At 46.2% G+C, this 18501-nt stretch overlaps 1 protein-coding gene and 1 long non-coding RNA gene across 30 annotated transcripts in view; one reads left to right on the top strand and one right to left on the bottom strand.

Annotated features, from left to right (window-relative positions):
• The window catches only part of Cacna1c (calcium voltage-gated channel subunit alpha1 C), a 623916-nt gene extending 611359 nt beyond the window's left edge, over positions 1-12557 (top strand). For 28 of the 29 annotated variants that reach the window (XM_087655872.1, XM_087655873.1, XM_087655871.1 and 25 more), the window contains 4 exons: positions 1088-1194; positions 1865-1968; positions 3516-3851; positions 5446-12557. In XM_087655872.1, the coding sequence (XP_087511998.1) occupies positions 1088-1194; positions 1865-1968; positions 3516-3851; positions 5446-5748 (850 nt within the window). In that variant the 3' untranslated portion in view covers positions 5749-12557. 29 annotated transcript variants of the gene reach the window in all.
• Positions 1541-5036, bottom strand: LOC134486629 (uncharacterized). The gene is made up of 3 exons (XR_015686961.1): positions 4968-5036; positions 2905-2971; positions 1541-1893 (listed from the first exon to the last, which is right to left on the bottom strand). It is a non-coding gene; the product is annotated as an uncharacterized LOC134486629 (long non-coding RNA).
• Positions 12558-18501: the final 5944 nt, after the last annotated feature.

Below are 18501 nucleotides of genomic sequence, written 5' to 3'. Positions count from 1 at the left end.
CCACAGACACGCAGAACAAGTCCACCAGCAGGGTAGCCGGAGTTGTGCAACCAGGCCAAGCAGCAGTCAGGTCTGCGAGAGCAGGCACAACTGAGGAAGAAGAAAATGTACTGGAGTGGGCTTACCTAGTCAGGGATGGAAGCAAGGCTGGGCAACGTCAGAATACGAGATCGTGTCCCAACCTCCCCCTGCAGATGTGTACGTCTCGGAGTCACTGTGCGTGATTGCAGGGTTGGATTCAAAACAGACAGGCTCTACAGTGTCCGACTTCAAGATGCGAAGCGTTCTGTGAGCATAGCTCAGGGGTAGAGTGTTTGCTTGACATGCTTGTGGGTGGTGCAACTAAGGGAGTATCTCCCATGGCTAGGGATGTCTATGGTAGTGGGGATCTGTATAATAGATTTCTCATCGTGATACAGTATCACAAAGTCTGGAAATCATCAACGAGACACCCTAAGGTCTGCCACTGCTCTACTATCTGATGGCTGGATGACTGCATGGCCACTTCAGGCAGTGGCTTGTGTGAAGAGAAAGCCACTCAGGGGAGAATTGGAGGGATAGGGGATGTAGTAACACTGAGAATGTCTATAGTGAACAGTATAGACCTATGTGAAGGCAGGTGTGGAAGGTCCTTCTAAGAGAATGTTGTATGGGCCTAGAATCCTTTCTCCAACTTTCCCTAAACCCAAGAAAGCCTCCACTGGCTGAGATCAGAAGCTCAAGGAAGGCTAGAGTCTAGGATAGGAGTTCAGCGGTCGGGTGTTTATCAAGCATGTATGAGGCTTTGAATTCCAATCCTCAGCCCAGTGGGAAAAACAAACAAAAAATCAACTACAAGGGCTCATGCACTGGGTATGTATCAAGAGCTGGGATACCCAGCAAGCAGGCCTAAGAGACGACTAGGATGCCTGAGACCAGACACAGGTTCTTAGCATAGCCTGACACCGACTGCCCACACCAGTATGTAGGGACACGAATCGGCACTGCCTTCACAGAGGAAAGTAGAAAGTGCTTTCTAGGGACAGCAGCTGTCCTGACACTTCTGGGCGGGCCTTCAGGAACAAGTGTTGATGCTTCTCCATTCCAGACTCTCCTACCAGGACGATGAAAACCGACAACTGACCTGTCTAGAGGAGGACAAGAGGGAGATCCAGCCATCTCCGAAGAGGAGTTTCCTTCGCTCTGCCTCTCTAGGTAAACCCACACCTTGCTCTGCCAACGTAGACAATAGTCACCTCTAAGATGGCAATGGTCAGACAGCAAGTAACAACGGAGAACTTATTTGGGCCTCACTCAGACAACCTCTAGAGATGGCCTGCTAGACATGCGAAGTGACAGAATAGCTCTCCAAAGACAGAGTCTGTCGGAAGGGGACATAGACAGTGGCTACTCAGATGCCTCTGACAATATAAAGAGCTTGGGGCTGACAGCACTGACCCCTGTACGTCAGCAGTGAGCCTCTCTTAGTCAGCTTTCTGTCACTGTAATAAAACACTTAAGATGGCCAGCTTAAAAAAACACGAGAAAGACTAACGAACTCACAGATTTGGAAGCTTGGTGTATTACTTTGGGACCTGTGACAAGGAGGCACATTATGACAGGAAATGTGTCCTTTGCCTCCATAAATAAAGGCAGGAAAGAGATCAGTGTCCCGAGTTCACTTTCAAAGACACATCCCCACGGTAGAAAGCCTCCCAAGAGGCTCCACCTTTTAAACATTCAGCCAGCCTTTCAACTCTACAAACTGGGGATTGAGCCTTTAATGCATGGCCCCTGGTAGACATTGTGGTCTAAATTACGCAGAGCTGTCACGGGTCGGTGCCATCACCTGTGTCCTGATTCCAGTTCTCTGCTACTTTTGCAGGTCGAAGGGCCTCCTTCCATCTGGAATGTCTAAAGCGACAAAAGGATCAAGGGGGAGACATCTCTCAGAAGACAGCCTTGCCCTTGCATCTGGTTCATCACCAGGTATTAACGTCTGTGAACAGGTCACAGCCGCACAACCTAGGATGACAGTAGCTCCCCAGATACTTTTCTGTCTTCCCCTCTCAGACCTCTGTGCACCAGCCCCTGAATAGGGCCGACTACTTCTCTACACATAGGCAGGTCCCTATGAAACCACAGTGAGGATTCCTCTCGTGAGTCTAACTGGAAGCCTCAGGGCTCGTGAGCTTTCTCCTTACAGCGCACAGATACCCCTCCCCCTGACTCCCACACTGCCTGATGCTGCGTGTACCAACTGGATACAATATACATGGGGATTGATGGGACCTAGACCTTGAATGTCAGAGCAGTCTATCTGTCCACTGCAATGCAGATATGACGACAGCACCTGTCAGTAACATGGCCAACAGAAGGAAATGCTGGGCGTGGTGGCCATGCCTGTAATCACAGCATCCAAGAGGCTAAGGATAGAGAGTTTTAGACTAGGCTAGACTGGCAAAAAAAAAAAAGTAGGATTTGTGTGTACATGGGTATGCATGTGTGTGTGCATGTACACACATATGTGTTTTCTAAACTGATATCACTTCAGCTCAAAGCCAAAGCACTGTCTAAATAGGGATCATAGTCATAAACTTTCCAACCTAATGCACACAGGGTTATGCTTCCTTTAGATTTCCAGGTACCCAGAAGCTGGGGGCCCTCATGAGCTGGGAAGGAGGAAGAAAGGCAGGGTCACTGTGTGCTTTTTAAAATGGTTTTCCCAGGTTGGTTTGCCCACCTGTCTTCATGCCCATAGGGAGTAAACTAGCTTCCCCTGTGTGTCTTTCTGCCACCTCCAACCCATCCTCTCTGTCTCCCAGAGATGGACATTCCCACCATGTGGTAGCATTCTTTTCAACAAACATATCCCATCTGGACAGTGCCGAGAGAGTCACAGTGACGGTGGCAATTCAGACCTACCCTCAGGAGTCTCAGGAGCATTCGGGGACAGAAGGCAGGCATGGAAATCCTTTAATCATGACGCAGTCTAACGAGAATAAAGAGTTCAAAACACACTCTATTGAGAATGACAAGAGTGTTTTCAACTGCCTTGTTTCACTGTAAAAGTTAAAATAATGGCGACTGGTATTCCTAGCTCTCCATGATGAATACCGTCCCTCTAATGCCTTATTTCACTTGACATCACACGGACCTATAGGTCAGTTTGTAGAGAGGGCACTGGCGAACTGCAGCTCTGTGTACCCACACATCATCATTGTCCTTTCTGTTCAAGTGGGAAAAGCCAGAGTGACCGAATCAAGATGCTACGGCTGATAGAGCCAGTCTAAATGTGGGATGGTCCCCACTGTACTCAGTTGTAAGGTCCTGAAGCTAAAGGGAACTGCTATTATGTCCGAAGAAAATGCTCGTTAAAAATATATCTGGATATTAAATGTTACACCAGTGAGGTAGACGGAATCTTGACTTCCAGAATTCTAAGTCGAATTCACTGGAAAAATATTGGCTCCCAAGTTCCTCAGAAGGCAGAGGGGCGAAGCCTCCTAGTAAACTCCTGTTTCTTATGTCCACAGGCATTGGCAGTGGCAGGCTTGAGCCCCCTCCTGCAGAGAAGCCATTCTCCTTCCACGTTCCCCAGGCCACGCCCCACGCCCCCTGTCACTCCAGGCAGCCGGGGCAGGCCCCTACAGCCCATCCCTACCCTTCGGCTGGAGGGGGCGGAGTCCAGTGAGAAACTCAACAGCAGCTTCCCGTCCATCCACTGCAGCTCCTGGTCAGAGGAGACCACAGCCTGTAGTGGGGGCAGCAGCATGGCCCGGAGAGCCCGGCCCGTCTCCCTCACCGTGCCCAGCCAGGCTGGAGCTCCAGGCAGACAGTTCCACGGCAGCGCCAGCAGCCTGGTGGAAGCGGTATGTGAATTCAAGCTCTTTCGGGGAGAAACGGGGCCCAGAAAGCAAGAGAATTTGGTGCAGAGAAGAAAGCCTGGCTCCTTCCCAAGTAGATTGGCTGTCAGTGTATAAACTAGAGAAGTGCTGAGGGAGGGCATGGTCTGCAGACAGTCGCCACCATGCCCTACTGGACAATGGCCACCGGTTGTGATGCACAGGGAGAAAGCCCTTACTAAAGTGGGGTCCAATGAACCCTAAGAAAAGCTCCACTGCTTCCCAGTGTTCACATATGCTGACACTGTCTCCTACAAGGAGGGCGGGGCTTCACTATGCTCAACTCTGAACACCCCCGAGCTCTGGAAGCTTGCCAAAGGAAACTGGCATTTTTCAGGGCTTCCAGAGATTCTAATGCATGAGTGGCCACATTCAAGGTGGTACCCTTTTTCCCTCCTGAGCTTCTGTTCCTCCTTTAGAGAGATCTTAGTGGCACAGTCCTTTGCCCCAGAGGAACATCTATTCCAACCCTAGCACCACATTTTAGAAGCCGTTGACAAGGGTAACACACCCGAAGGAGCATGGTCCTTAGAAACCATCTCCTAGGAGAACTGGTGTAGGGAAGTCTAGGCAACAGAGCTCTCTGCAGTATGAGGGCTATAACAGAGTCAGCCTCCATCACTGGACACGTCAAGAATCTGTCCTGTGGTCAGACAGACCTAAGAGTGGAGTTCACTCGAGTAACCTCTGGTCCTTTCCAGCTCAGAAGTCCTAATTCTTCATTTGAGCTTGGATGTCCTCTATTCGTCTCAGAAATCTGAGACTTTCTAGGTGCAGAGACTGTAGTGGAGGAAGACATTGGGAAATGAGCTTCAGCTCTAGTGAGCTCCCACTGTGGTGCTGAGGACAGAGAAGTAAGCACAGTGTGGCCAGAACAGGTGTCGGTAGAATGACCAAGCAATGTCACTCAAGGAGGAACAGAATCCTAGGGGCGGGGGAGACCACTGGGACTCCGCCATGTTCACCCCTCAGCTCAGAGTCTTAATCTTCCCTCGAACTAGTCACTGAAGCATCTGGCAGGAAGGATGGACACAGGATGGTCGTCTGCAACCCTCCCAAACAAAAGCAAAGAGTGCATCTTACCCTGAGGCAGACAGCTGGCCAGGGGCGGGAGGCAGGACTCACCACTCACCAAACCAAAGTGAAGGCTTCTTGGACAGATAGGGCAACATGAAAGAGAAGAGTAGAAAGGCCATACTAAGATCTGCCTGTGGAAAAGCAGAGCAGAGCCCAGCCCCTCTTGCAAGTTTCTCCTTATGCGGTGATAGTGGCTGACTCCTCTAAAACTCTCTCTTCTGACCTGTGCATGCCCACTTCCTTCAGTTCAGACCATACTCCACCCCTACTTTCCTGTGAGTGTCTCTCTCTTAGCACACAAATACAGACACACAAGCATGCATACACACATCCTGCACACATGCACAAATGCACACAGCCTGCACACATACCCACATGCACATGCGCATGTGTTGCCTGAACACCAGGCTGCAACTTCCTCCCCAGGGAGTTTGGAACTTCAGTGACCACGCCCCTCTCCTGTCTTCTTGCCCCTCCCGTTCAGGTCTTGATTTCAGAAGGACTGGGACAGTTTGCTCAAGATCCCAAGTTCATCGAGGTCACCACACAGGAGCTGGCTGACGCCTGCGATATGACAATAGAGGAGATGGAGAACGCCGCAGACAATATCCTCAGCGGGGGCGCCCAGCAGAGCCCCAACGGCACCCTCTTACCTTTTGTGAACTGCAGGGACCCAGGGCAGGACAGGGCTGTGGTCCCAGAGGACGAGAGCTGTGTATATGCCCTGGGGCGAGGCCGGAGCGAGGAAGCGCTCCCGGACAGCAGGTCCTATGTCAGCAACCTGTAGTCCGCAGGGCTGGCGAGACGCGGGTGTTTTTTATTCGTTTCAATGTTCCTAATGGGTTCGTTTCAGAAGTGCCTCACTGTTCTCGTGACCTGGAGGTAACCGGAACAGCGTCTTCATTCACTGCTGTCGGGATAAGCCTCAGAGCTGGGCGGTGTACGAAGTCGGCTTTTCAGGGGAGAAGGCCAAGGCCGTGGTGCGGGGGCTCCAGCACCTTCCCACGGCAGCACCGCCCAAAGGACCCCACCCCCCCTAAGCAAAAGGGTGTTTTCCCCTTGCTTGTATAAACAGTCATTTGCACATGTTCTGTCTGAGCCTGGCCGTCTCTATGGAGCAGGGCCCCAGGGATCTATGGCAGGAATGGGCCAGTGTCCCCAGTAGGAGCCGGAAGGTGGCTGCAAGGTTCCCAGCAGTGCAGATCTGGTCCCTATGGTCCCTTCAGGGACCCTTCCCCTGCTGGAACTGAGGAGCAGGTGGCAGGAGCCAGTGCAGACCACACCACCTGCCCTCAGCTAGCCAGACCTGGGGGCGCAGGCTGCTTGCCTGGTGCTCTGGGTTTCATAGTTTGATGGTTCTTGTCAGCATGTTGCGGTTTTCTAGGTTTTGATTTCTTTATTACTATTTGTTGTGTTTTCCCACGGGGAGGGGAGGAAGAAGAGCGTTTACAACTGCGCAGCCTCACTTCACCGGTTCCACATTTGCATATTTAAGTTGGATTTGGTTTTATTGTATTCTTTAAATGGTGCGGTCCACCCCCACCCTCACCCCTATTGGAGCAAGGGTTCATTATCACCACGGGGAGGTTTTACCTGCTCTGTGTATGCCCAAGTAACGTGTTACAATTTTCCTTAAGTCAAAGCAACTTTTTTTCCCCCTTTTCGGTTTGGTTGAGCATCACGACCTGCAGGTTAACAGTCAGTTTAGATAAGGCGGTGTGTGCCTGGGCAACTGAGCTGGGCTCCTTTCTGGGCATATGGATTGGTTCAGGAGAGAAGAAATATGGGCATCTTTGCGTCACACGTGTGTCCATAGTGGGTCGTCTTGTGTGTCTGTGCATCCACACGGTACGTGAGCACCCCACCCCACCCCCGCACAAAGTCTGTAGATCCCCGTTCGGGTTTGACTGCAGGGAGTTCAAAATCTGGGGCTATTCGAAAGCAAGAACAAACCACTGTCTCTGCTTCTGCTTCTGAAACGAGAATCTGGTAACTGCATTTTCTGTCCCACGAGATATGCAAAAGCAATGCAATAATATCCATTTTAAAATACGATTGTGAGTTGTGTCAGCATTAAAATTCTATTTTAAAAAAACATGAAATTTAAGGGGAAAAACTCAAGAAGACATTTTGCTTCGATATATTCTGTGTAATGTTTTATTGCATTGATAATGTTTCTGTTGAAGAAACTGTTATACTTGAATTCAGGTCAGTTTCAGTATTTTTCAAATATTTTTTTAAAACTGAATTGCAATTGTGCCAAGCAAATATAATGACTTAAGTTTGTTTTAAAATTCACTTCTTGTATATTTTGCTGCATGTAAAGTAAATCATTTTGTATTTGGAGTGTGACAAGCTTTACCTTTGAGCTCTTAAGTGCTTTTTCTATATGTGGTGGGGGGAAGATGGTTTTTCTTTCATTTGCAAAGTGAACAAAGGTGTCGCCCCGTGTAAGTCCTCATGCCGCTCTCTGTTGGCAGGTCTGGGAGATGCCATTTTGCATATCTTGTGTTTTGTTTCCATATCCCTCAGTATTTCCAAAACCTGGGGTTTAGCTTGCCCATGCCGCATCTTCCTTTGCGAGATCAGGATGTGTTCCACCCAGGTCTTCTGCTCCCTTCTGCTGTTCTCTGTGGAGAATTGTCAAAGATGCTCCGGCATCCTGTGGGAAGAGGCAGCTGGCTTTACCAAGCACTCCCACAGCATCATCTCAACTGAGAGGATGAGGTGACCATCAGTGGTGGGATAGACTCACCTATGACCCATGGTTTACCCAAACACAGACAGCCATAGTCGGGGGCTGGGGAACAGTGACTGGATGGACCTGTAGCCCTTATAGAAACTATTCACCCTTTCCTTCTGAAGCAGGGAGGCAGAGAAGCAGAGGATCTTGACCAGGGTGGGAGCATCAGGATCTCACAGGGATGAAAGGAACAGCTGTGTGGGGCTTCCATTTAGGATCCTCTGTTTCTGCCTTCGACAACCCTTACAATTAGAGCTAGGTCCTTCTATTGTGTCTTAATAAGAATGGTTGAAAAGGAAGGGCTTTGAGGAAAATAAGAGTCAACCATTCACTCAGAATTTACCTATGGAGTAGCTTCCAGTCCCAGTGTCCTTCCAGCCTTTTGTGGAGATTATATAAGAATCTGCTAGAAATTCCAGCAAGGACGTTCCTCAGTGGCAGTGAGTCTGCGCTTGTGTGCTGTTCCATGAAAATGCAGAGAGAAGTACCCAGTGCTCACAGGTTAACTGGAGTCTAGAAACAGCCTTTCTCCTTGGATTTCCATGTGCCATTGACCAAGCATTCATGCATTCTTTGTAGTACCCATAAGGGCTTCTAGAGATAATAATTAGATGGTGTCCTTTGACTTGTTTCTGCTAAGTTCTGCAGCTGTGTTGATGAGACTTTAATGGTGGAAAGGGACTGGCTGTGTGGTTCTTGTTTGCATCTGACCGGCCAGGGGAATATGGTATTCTGATTGATCGATCCTACACACAAGCAGGCACTCTCTGCATACTCAGTCTCCTCGTGCTGCCTTCTGTTTTCCTTCGGACACTTTGATCCACATTGCCGGATTCCATTGACCAATGACATAAACTACAGACTGAGTTCCTGCAGCCCCTGCCAGAACTCAGTGTCGTTCCCAACTCACTCCCCTGTCACCAGCCATACCCATGGACTGCTTTCCCCTTATGGCCAAGAAAGCTGGAGTAGCCTTTCACTCATACAGGGACAATGGGCCCCTTGTCCTTTGTTGCTAGAAGGAAAGAAGGTTCAGCAGACAGTGAGTCTTTCATACTTGGCTTCATGCCTGCCTGCATATCACCAGACAGTGGGGAGCAGTGTCTAGAAAAGCCAGTGACCATCTACACCAAACTATCTACTCTCCACCCAACATCGAATTCTCCCAATGGCTGTTGTAAACATAATTATCAAACCTCGTGCAATCCTGACAATTCCTGGATGGCAGGGGAATTAGCCTGCAGCTAGGGACCAAAGGGACATGAAGGAGTGTAGATCATGTGTTTTTTTAGTCTGTCCTATGACTAGCTGTCTCTTCTATTTCCAATCTTGTCATGTGTGTGGCCATGACACTGTCCAAGTAACAGGCAGGTTCAGCTAAGTTCCTTTCTTCCTAGTCCTAGTTCTTCACATCTCCTGATGAAAGGAGAGAGATTTTCTTAGGCCTTGTTTGTTTTTTCTATTAGTTGGGGTTCCCATCTCCTTAATCTGACTAGGAACCCAAGGCCTAACTATGTCTTTTACCCTCCTCTGGTGCCTTGGTTCCAAAGAGTGGAACTTATCTGAAGAGAAGGTCTATGCTCCTTTCTCACAGTTCTTAAACATCCAGAGCTCTAGAGAAACCCAACTGAACGTAGTAGACAGCCCTTCCTTTGTCAATGTCAGCGCATTTCTGGAACACTCTGGAAGTCAGAAGAAGGAATATGGCTGGTGTATAGAGACTGGGTGACACACCCCTACTGCTCCTAAATTCGGGCCAAGAGAGCAAGGATCTAGGTCAAACTCTGGTAATCAGGGGGTGGTTTTTATTTTTTTTGTTTTTTTGGGGTTTTTTTTTTTTTGGTTCTTTTTTTCGGAGCTGGGGGCCGAACCCAGGGCCTTGCGCTTCCTAGGCAAGCGCTCTACCACTGAGCTAAATCCCCAACCCCGTAATCAGGGTTTTTAGCCTTATCATACTACTTTTTGGACGTCTCCAAGAAGGATGGCCCCTCCATCCTGGGACCCTGAGTGACTGAAATGTCAGGTAGGAGTGTCTGGATTTCAGAAGAGCTGAGTGTCCTAACTGATTCTGTTCTTCAACAAGCCCTGGCTCTGGAGCAGGTATCAGTAGAGAGAGAACTAGAGGGATGAGGAGTGAGGAAAAGTCGTGTCTTGACCCCCTCTGGGTCATCTCACTATGTGGAAAGCTCTTCTGTGTGCTCACCCTGATGCCAGCCTTGGCAAAGGCCAATGGTTCCATAATCTGCTTTGGAAGTTACAGGGAAAAAATCCCTATCCTAGGTGTTTTTCCAGCCAAATCAACCTAGCTAGAGAGATGTGGTCCTTGCCTGGCCCTGTGACGCCCCTCCACTGTGTCTGCCAAAGAATTTGCCAGTGGGGAAGTAGTTGGGGGAGCTTGGCTCTCACTCACCAAAGTCTGTGTTCTACAGCAGTGCCATGGGGGGAAGGCATCCTGGAAGCTGTGAGGGGAAACGTACCCTACCTATAATGTCAGAATCCTACCTATGATGTCAGAATCCTACCTATGATGTCGGAATCCTACCTATGATGTCAGAATCCTTCCTATGATGTCAGTAAGGGGCCCCTTCCCCTCCTCCCCACTCCTCTTCTCTCCCCCTTCCCTTCCTCCTTTCCTCCTCCTTCCTCTACAAACCCAGTGAAGGGAACAGAGATAAAAGGAACCCATTGGAGATTCTTACAGTGTTTTTTGGGAGTCTGTTTATTTGTTTTTATATGCCATATTGTCACCTTGCTAGGGAGTCAGTTGAATGTCACACACACACACACACACACACACACACACACACACACACACCCTAAGGTGCAAGTGCTGGAGGTGCTGGCCACATAGTGATTTCTTTTTTTTTACAGAAGGGAAGGGCTATGGTAGGCATGTTCAACCTGTTCGCTCTCTGGTTGTGTATCCCAGAAAACCTATGAACATGACCCAGCACATTTATAGATGATGTCCTATTATAACAGAAAAGCACTGGGCGCCTTTGAAGAGGGACACATGAAAGAAACTAGAACAATTCCCATGAGTAGAAATGGCGCCGTGTTCTTCATCTACAGTGAGGAAACACTGCCACTCTTAAGCTCAGCCTTCTCCTCCAGGCATCTTAAGATGTCTGATCCACATAGAATGTGCAAAAGAGGGGCTGGAGAGGTGGCTCAGAGGTTAAGAGCACTGAATGCTCTTCCAGACGTCCTGAGTTCAATTCCCAGCAACCACATGGTGGCTCACAACCATCTGTAATGGGATCTGATGCCCTCTTCTGGTGTGTCTGAATGTGCAAAAGACCCTGGTCATCCTGGTGTGTTAGGAAAACCTTTTAAGCCATCTCTGAAAGGGAGTTGGAGAATGGAGCCGAACTTATCAAGCACTGCAAATCAATTCAATGCCGTGAGTGAAGTTTGAGCTGAGATCTTTCTACTACATTTCTCTTAGGTCTCTGCTAGCAATAAGGAAGTCAAGGCCAAGTAAAACTCAGTGCAGATGTGAAATGTCATATCACAAGAACCAAGTGGTCTCAGATGCTCACTGCTTTGGAGGTGTAAACCCCTCATCCCCATGGGAAACCCTAGGCACTGCAATTCCCCAGAATCTAAGTGACGTGATGGTGTAAAGCTTACAGAGCAGGTGACATGCCTTTTGCTCCAGCATAAATGAGGCAGTTATGCAAATCTGCCACCTAAAATCCCCTCAGCGCCACTCAGCAGGCTCATTGCAGAGACAGTTCGGGAATGCAGAAGCTACAGGGAATTGAAGGGTGGTTTCCTTTTCCTTTTTCCTTTTTTGGGGGGGAACAATGTGAAAATACTAGGGAATGAACCAAGGGCCTTAATGCACGTTAAGCAAGTGCTTTAGCTTTTATTTGCGATAGTTTCTGCCTCCTAGGATTTCCCAGCATGGAGAAACACACCAAAGTTAAAAGTAGGAAGAAACCATTGGTAGTTAAGGACAGGTGATTTATAAGCAAGCAGTCCCTGTCGAGGGCCCCTCAGAAGGTGTCACAGTGACCCATAAGCTATGGGCACCTTTCTGTTCTGCACACAGCACCCATCCACAGCTGCACCAGTCCCTCAGACTTGAAATCCACCTCTCGGCCTTCATGCCAGACCATGTACCCATCTCTCCTGCCCTGCTTGGACATGTGCTGTTTTTTTTTTTTTTTAATTTGCCCAGTGCCCTGAACAAAGCAATGATGACAGAGAAACAGCAGGGTTTACACATCTCTGTGATGACCGCAGTTAAGAGCAACCTGTGGGAGGAGAGAGTCATTGGGAAGTAGAGGGACAGAGCCCCAGAGTGAGCACTGCAATGTCTGGTACTCTCATAAATACTGCAATTCTACATCAGTCTGCCAGTGTTACTAAGGAAAACTTCCTCCGTGAAAAGGGTCCACATAAAGCCGCTCCCTTCCGCCCTCCACCCCCAGTGTGTGTGCTCAGTCCACTTTTATGTCCCCAAGAGTACCTGTCATGTGCTATGCCTGTTCCCAGAGAGGCATGGAAAGATGAGCAGGCTTCTAGGCCACTCATATCCACCTGCCCATCCCACACCTGCCCCTCCAGGCTCCACGACACCACAGTCTGACTGTTGTAAATATTGTTGTACAGTTTGTAATCAAATACTCCTGTCGTCAAAGGCCCTGCCTGCTGCGCCTTCTCCCCCTCGAGCAAGGCCAGGGAATCTAGAAGGGAAAACCTTCAAGGAGAGCTTCAGGGTCCATCTCTGTGTGAGACGCTACTGTATATTCCTGTAAGATTGCATTTTTATCTAAGGAATGATGTTATTTAAAAAACAAACAAAAACGCAAAAAAGAATTGCAAATAAATTTCTTAACAATGTCGATCTTGGTTTAGTCAGTATCTCCCCTCTTCCATGCCTTCTTTTTCTCCTGTTTCCTACAGGTCACAGAAGTAGATTTAACTGTCAATATTTCACTTGTATTGGATCCTTCAAAGGGGCGGGGGGTGGGAGGAGTAGGGGATGTGACACCAGCATAATCTCTAACTTCCCGACCACAGTTGAGCTCACTCTTTACTTCTTCCATCTATGAAAGGGTCAACGAAAATAGAAATGAAAGGGTTAGCCCAGAAATTAGAAGCACTCTCCCCTAAATGACTAATTTTGGATAAAGTGGGGGGGGTATCATAAGGAAGACGTTGGGAGACAGAGTTGGATGTGCAGGACCTTGCAAGCTATCAAATGCGAGCAAGGTTCGGTGGTTACTAGGGCTAGAACTGGCTCAGACAAAGCTTCCAGAATAATCCCCATGAAAAAAGCAGTCTTCCAGGAGAGCAGAGGAAGAAAATCAGGAACCTGTCTCCTGCTTAGAGAATGACTCTTCTACTGGACTCTGACTCCCTATAACTCCTCTGAAGTCTGTCACACCTTGAAATCCCCAAAGAGGAAGGAATGCTCAACAGCCAACTTATCCTAACTTTGGCTGGTTCAGCTTTTAGCCCAGCCCAGGAACTGAACCCTCATCAGGAGCAGAGACTAGACATTAAAGATGAATGCATCCAAAAGTAACTGTACAGCTAGAGACCATTAGAAAGCGATTGCCCACAACAAGGAAAGATTAGTCTCAGAGAAGATGCAAGAAAGCCTAAGTTTATCCATCATGCACCATTGAAACTGACCCTGAGTGAGAAGCTTACACTCTTTCCTTATAGGCTTATAATACAATCCCAGTACTCTGGGAGCCTGAGGCACTAGGGTGACTATGAGTTTGAGGCTAGCCTGGCCTACATAGTGAATTTCAGGTCAGCCTGAGCTACAAAGAAACTTTGTCTCAAAACAAAAACAAACAGAGGGAAAAAATCCACCGAGCAAACCAGACCCCACAAAGGAAGAGCAAATAATAAGAAATGTGGGGGAGGGGCATCTGATTTACCCACAAGTAAAAATGTGGTAAAAAGTTACCACATTTTTAAATTCAACTGTTCATTTTGCAACAAGGAATCACAAAACAAACCAGAAATAGGTAGGTAGCACTCATTTGTAAGGGAAAAAAAAATCAACAGACCATCTCTGAATAAGACCTGGAAAAACTACTCTAAGATTACTCTATGCTACATTTATTTATTTATTTATTCATTCATTCATTCATTCATTCATTCATTCATTTATTTATTTATTTATTTATTTATTGGTTTGTTTGTTTTGGGGGAATGTCAACGAGGGGTGCTGAGGGTACCTGGAAGAGAATGGGGGACAAGAGACGCGAAGAAGGACGCCAAGACAAGAGTCTGATCAAGGCGACAATTTTATTTTTTCCCAAGGCTGAATTTATACCATAACAGGGGTAACAGAGAGAGGGGGCAAGTGGGAAACATTTACGCAGGCCAAGGACACAGTATTCGTGTGGTCAGCTGATGTCAACAGGATGTTGGTTTATCAGAAAGGTTACAGGTCATCACATTGGGCATCTTGACGTCAGATGTATTTCTCAGCGAGGTCAGAGCTTTATCATATCATTATTCATCCTGACCACCAGATTTGTATTAGTCTTCTGCAGCTGCCTGGGGGTTTTTCACAAACCCAGTCATACTTAATTCTAACCATAATAATAACATCACTAATGGAGGGCTTCAAGGGCATCACTCCGAGCAGGGGAGCAGGGCATACAGCCTCACTGCACACATGCAGCCTCACAGTACATGTGGCAGTCAGAGAAGGACTTTCAGGAACCAGTTCTCTCCATCCAGAGAGCTAAGTTTCTTGATGATCTAAACTAAGCAAAATGTAGATAGAGGAAGTCAGTAAATTGGCATACAGCTAGAACGGCAAGTCTGTGATCCTAGCTCGTGAACTAGGGACAAGAAGGCTGTGGGGTTTGCTGAGCAGCTAGGCTAACCAGTGAGTCAGCTTCCGGGTCAGTGAGAGAACCTGTTTCAAAAATTAGAGAGCTAAAGAGGGTCGGGGAGGTGGGGAGAAAAGAATAGAAAGAAAAACCTAGGTGGTAGTGGCGCATTTTAATACCAGAGCTCAGGAGGCAGAGACAGGAGGATCTCTTAAGTTTAAGGACAGCCTGGTCTACTGAGAGACTTCCAGGACAGCCAGGGCTACACAGAGAAGCCCTGTCTCAAAACCCTACTCCCCCAAAAAAAGAATTAAAGTGAAGAATGATAGATAAAGACACCTAACTTGGGTGCTGTATGATGTAGAAAATGGACTGCAGATTAACAGAAGTTTGACCCGAAGAATAATTCTTTTAAAAGTGAATGGATTAAATTTTCCAATTCAAAGATAGGGATTGGCAGAACAGTTTGGATTTCTGTTTTGTTTTAGAAACAAGCTAACTGTATACAGTCTCGCAGATATCTCTTAAAAAGTTTAAATCTTAAAGATCTGGTCTTAAAGGGGGAAAATCATATGATCATCTTCATAAATACAGCAGCGAAGGCTGCATCTGACAAGCCTACCAACACTATAGGAAGAGAGGGCAGCGGAGAGCACATCCTCTAAGACCTGGAGAGAGCCAGGGGCCCACTCTTTCCACACATATTTAGTACAGTCCATGTAGGTGTTGGGCAAAGCAAGAAGACAAAAGATATAAAATTGGGAGAGGAAGGAGTTGAATTCTTATCTGCAAATGATTACATACTTAAAAGACCTCCAGATTCCACCAGAAATCATCTAGATTTAATAGTTTCAGTAAATTTGCAAGATTACAAAACTAACACAAAACCCAGCAGCATTCACATACCAAAAACAAGTTGAGAACCTTCCAACCACTAGGCACCATGGTGCAGGCCTTTGATCCTAGGCAGAGGCAACCCTCATCTACCAAGTGAGTTCCGGGACAGCCAGGGCTACTCACTGAACTACCACCCCTACCCCACCAATAAATAAATAAATAAATAAATAAATAAATAAATAAATAAATAAATAAATAAGTAAATAAATAAATAAATAAATAAATAAATGAAAAGAAGAAAAAAGTAAAAAGAAAAGAAAAAGAAAAACATTCTATTCACAATAGTCCCTGGCAAAATAAAATACCACGGAATAATCCTAATGGCTGACACTTAAATACCTGTAAAATGAAAACTTGAAGGCATTTTAAAAATTAAAAATGCTAGATAATGAAAAGAGACCTAATGTGCACCCAAATTGGCAGACTTTATACTGTGAAAATGGCTATCCTACCAAAAGTGATTTGTAAATTCAGTGAAATTGCCATTAAAATTACACTGATAAACTTCACAGAATCAGAAAAAATGAAAACACAAAGGTCCACAAATAACTAAAAGTGATCCTTTGAAAGAGAATACAGCTGGGCAGTGGTGGCATCGCACACCTTTAATCCCAGCACTCAGGAGGCAGAGGCAGGCAGAGCTCTGAGTTCAAGGTCAGCATGATCTACAGAGTGAGTCCCAGTACAGCCAGGGCTACACAGACAGACTCCATCTCAAGGAAGTAAATAAATAAAATATAAAAGCCACTCAGGAAATGGAACCAGGAAAACTGGGTATCCACCTGCAGAAAAAGGAAATTAGAATCTTTTGCAAAATCTGAAACTGCTAAAAAAAAAAGATAGATAATACACTCCAAAAAAATGGATATAAGCAGGAACCTTATAAACAGGAAATAGCTCCAAGAACTGACAATTGGTGTCGCATGAAAAAAAGGATTCTGCCTAGCAAAGGGAACTATCAGAAGACTGAATAGATTGCTCACCGAGTGAAAGAAAATCTTTTTCAGACAGGGGTTAGTATTTAAAATATACAGGCTGGAGAAATGGCTCAGTGGTTAAGAGCACTGACTGCTCTTCCAGAGGTCCTGAGTTCAAATCCCAGCAACCACATGGTGGCTCACAACCATCTGTAATGAGATCTGATGCTCTCTTCTGGTGTGTTCGAAGACAGATACAGTGTACTTATATATAATAAATAAATCTTTAAAAAATATTTAAAATATACAAAAATTAAACACCCCCAAAGACCAAAGCTACCAATCAATAAATATACTAATAAAATGAACAGAAAGTTCTCTAATGCAGAATCACGAATGGCAAATAAGATAGTTCGTGTGGGTGGTTTTGTGTGTGTTATTTTGTTTTCTTGTTTGGTTTTGAAATGGATCTATGTAGCCCTGGCTGGCATGGAACTGCTCAGTCTGGCTTTACCTCCTGTGCATGGAGTAAAGGCATAATCCACCACACTGGCTTATGATCTGGCTGAAGACAGGTATATATGAAAGTACACAACATCCTTAGCCACCCAGGAAACGGAAAATAAACTGCTTTGGGATTCAACCCCACTTCCCAGGAACCGACGATGAAATGCTGATTTGGATGTAGGGAAAGTTGGTCACTTAACCTCTGCTGGTGCAAGGGCAAAGTCATATAGCCATTAAGGAGGTTTCTCAAAGAATTAAAGACAGACTTCCACATGGCCCAGCTATACCACTCCTGGGCATAGACTGAGATGAGTCTATCCTACCAGACAAATGCATGCACGTCCATGTTTATTGCTGCACTATTCACAATGGAAGAGGAAATGGAATCAATCCAAACGTGTATCAGCAGACGACTAGATAAGGAAAATGTAATATATATATATATTACATTTTATATATAATTTTATTCAGCTGTAAAAAAATAAAATTATAGATTTCAATAGAATGGGTGGATCTGGAAAGTCTTATATTAATTACTTAAAAAGATAAAAAAAACCTTCCACATGTTCTCTCTGTGCAGTCTCTATCCTATCCTATATGCAGCTCTCTATCCTAGCCTATAATGTCTATTACGTGTGTATAAGGGGTGTGAGTGCAGAATAGGCTATGGGATAGTAAGGAGAACATGCAAGAGGAAAAGGACGTCTTAAAGAGACAGCGCAACAGGAAATGTGTGACACACGGGCAGAAAGGAGGCTACTGGGGATGTTCAGTCAGGGAGGCACAAGGAATTGGGAAGGACTATGGAATAGGAAAAATCAACAGAAATGAATTCTGTTTAAAATGTTAGAGTGAAGCTCACAGTCACGTATACCAATTTAAAATTTTTAAGTTGGGTACCAGTAGTACCAGTACTTAGGAAGCAGAGGCAGACAGATCTCTATGAGTTCAGGTCACCCTGGTCTACTTAGTGAGTTCCCTGACAGCCAGAGCTGGGGCGGGGGGCAGAAAGAAGAGGAAGAAGAAGAGAGAGAAAGATAGAAATAGAAAGAAGCAAGTAAGCAAGAAAGAGAAGAAAAGATGATGTTTGTAAAAATGCAGCCAAACTGCATTTCGTGGGGCAGCAGTAAAATTTAAAAACCTTTAAATAAACTGGAAAGAATTATGAGGAGGAGTGGAGATAAATCTGACGAAAGTGCATTGTATACGTATATAAAATTTTTAAAGAATTAATTTAAAATACTAAATTATTAAAATAAAGAAACCACCATGATATAATAAAAAGTCTTGCATTAAAAGCCCACAGTGAGCATCACACACTCAGTGGTGAAAGCCGGACGTTTCCCTCTGAGACTGGGACCAAGTCGAGGATGCCCACTCCCGCCATGTCTATTCGAAACAGTGCTGTGAGCTTGAGGCAGAGCGAGTGGCTAAAACAAACTTAAGGCGTCAACTCGGGAAGTATGAGGTAAAGCCATCTGTTGTCACCCGCAGGCATGTAGGAGCCCTGAACAACTCCACACACATGGAGATCTAGACTAATCCATGAGTTTTGCAAAGTAGCAGAAAAAGAACCCAGGAAACTCAGTTGCATTTCTTTGCTTTCTTGGTGTTGGGAGAAGAAAATCCTCACTTTACACATCGCAAGCCAGAGCGGAACCGCT

Source organism: Rattus norvegicus, chromosome 4 (assembly GCF_021556685.1).
Source record: "Rattus norvegicus strain SHRSP/BbbUtx chromosome 4, alternate assembly SHRSP_T2T, whole genome shotgun sequence".
Taxonomy (NCBI): domain Eukaryota; kingdom Metazoa; phylum Chordata; class Mammalia; order Rodentia; family Muridae; genus Rattus; species Rattus norvegicus.
Note: the sequence above shows the minus strand (reverse complement) of the source record. Positions and strands in the feature narration are given on the sequence as shown.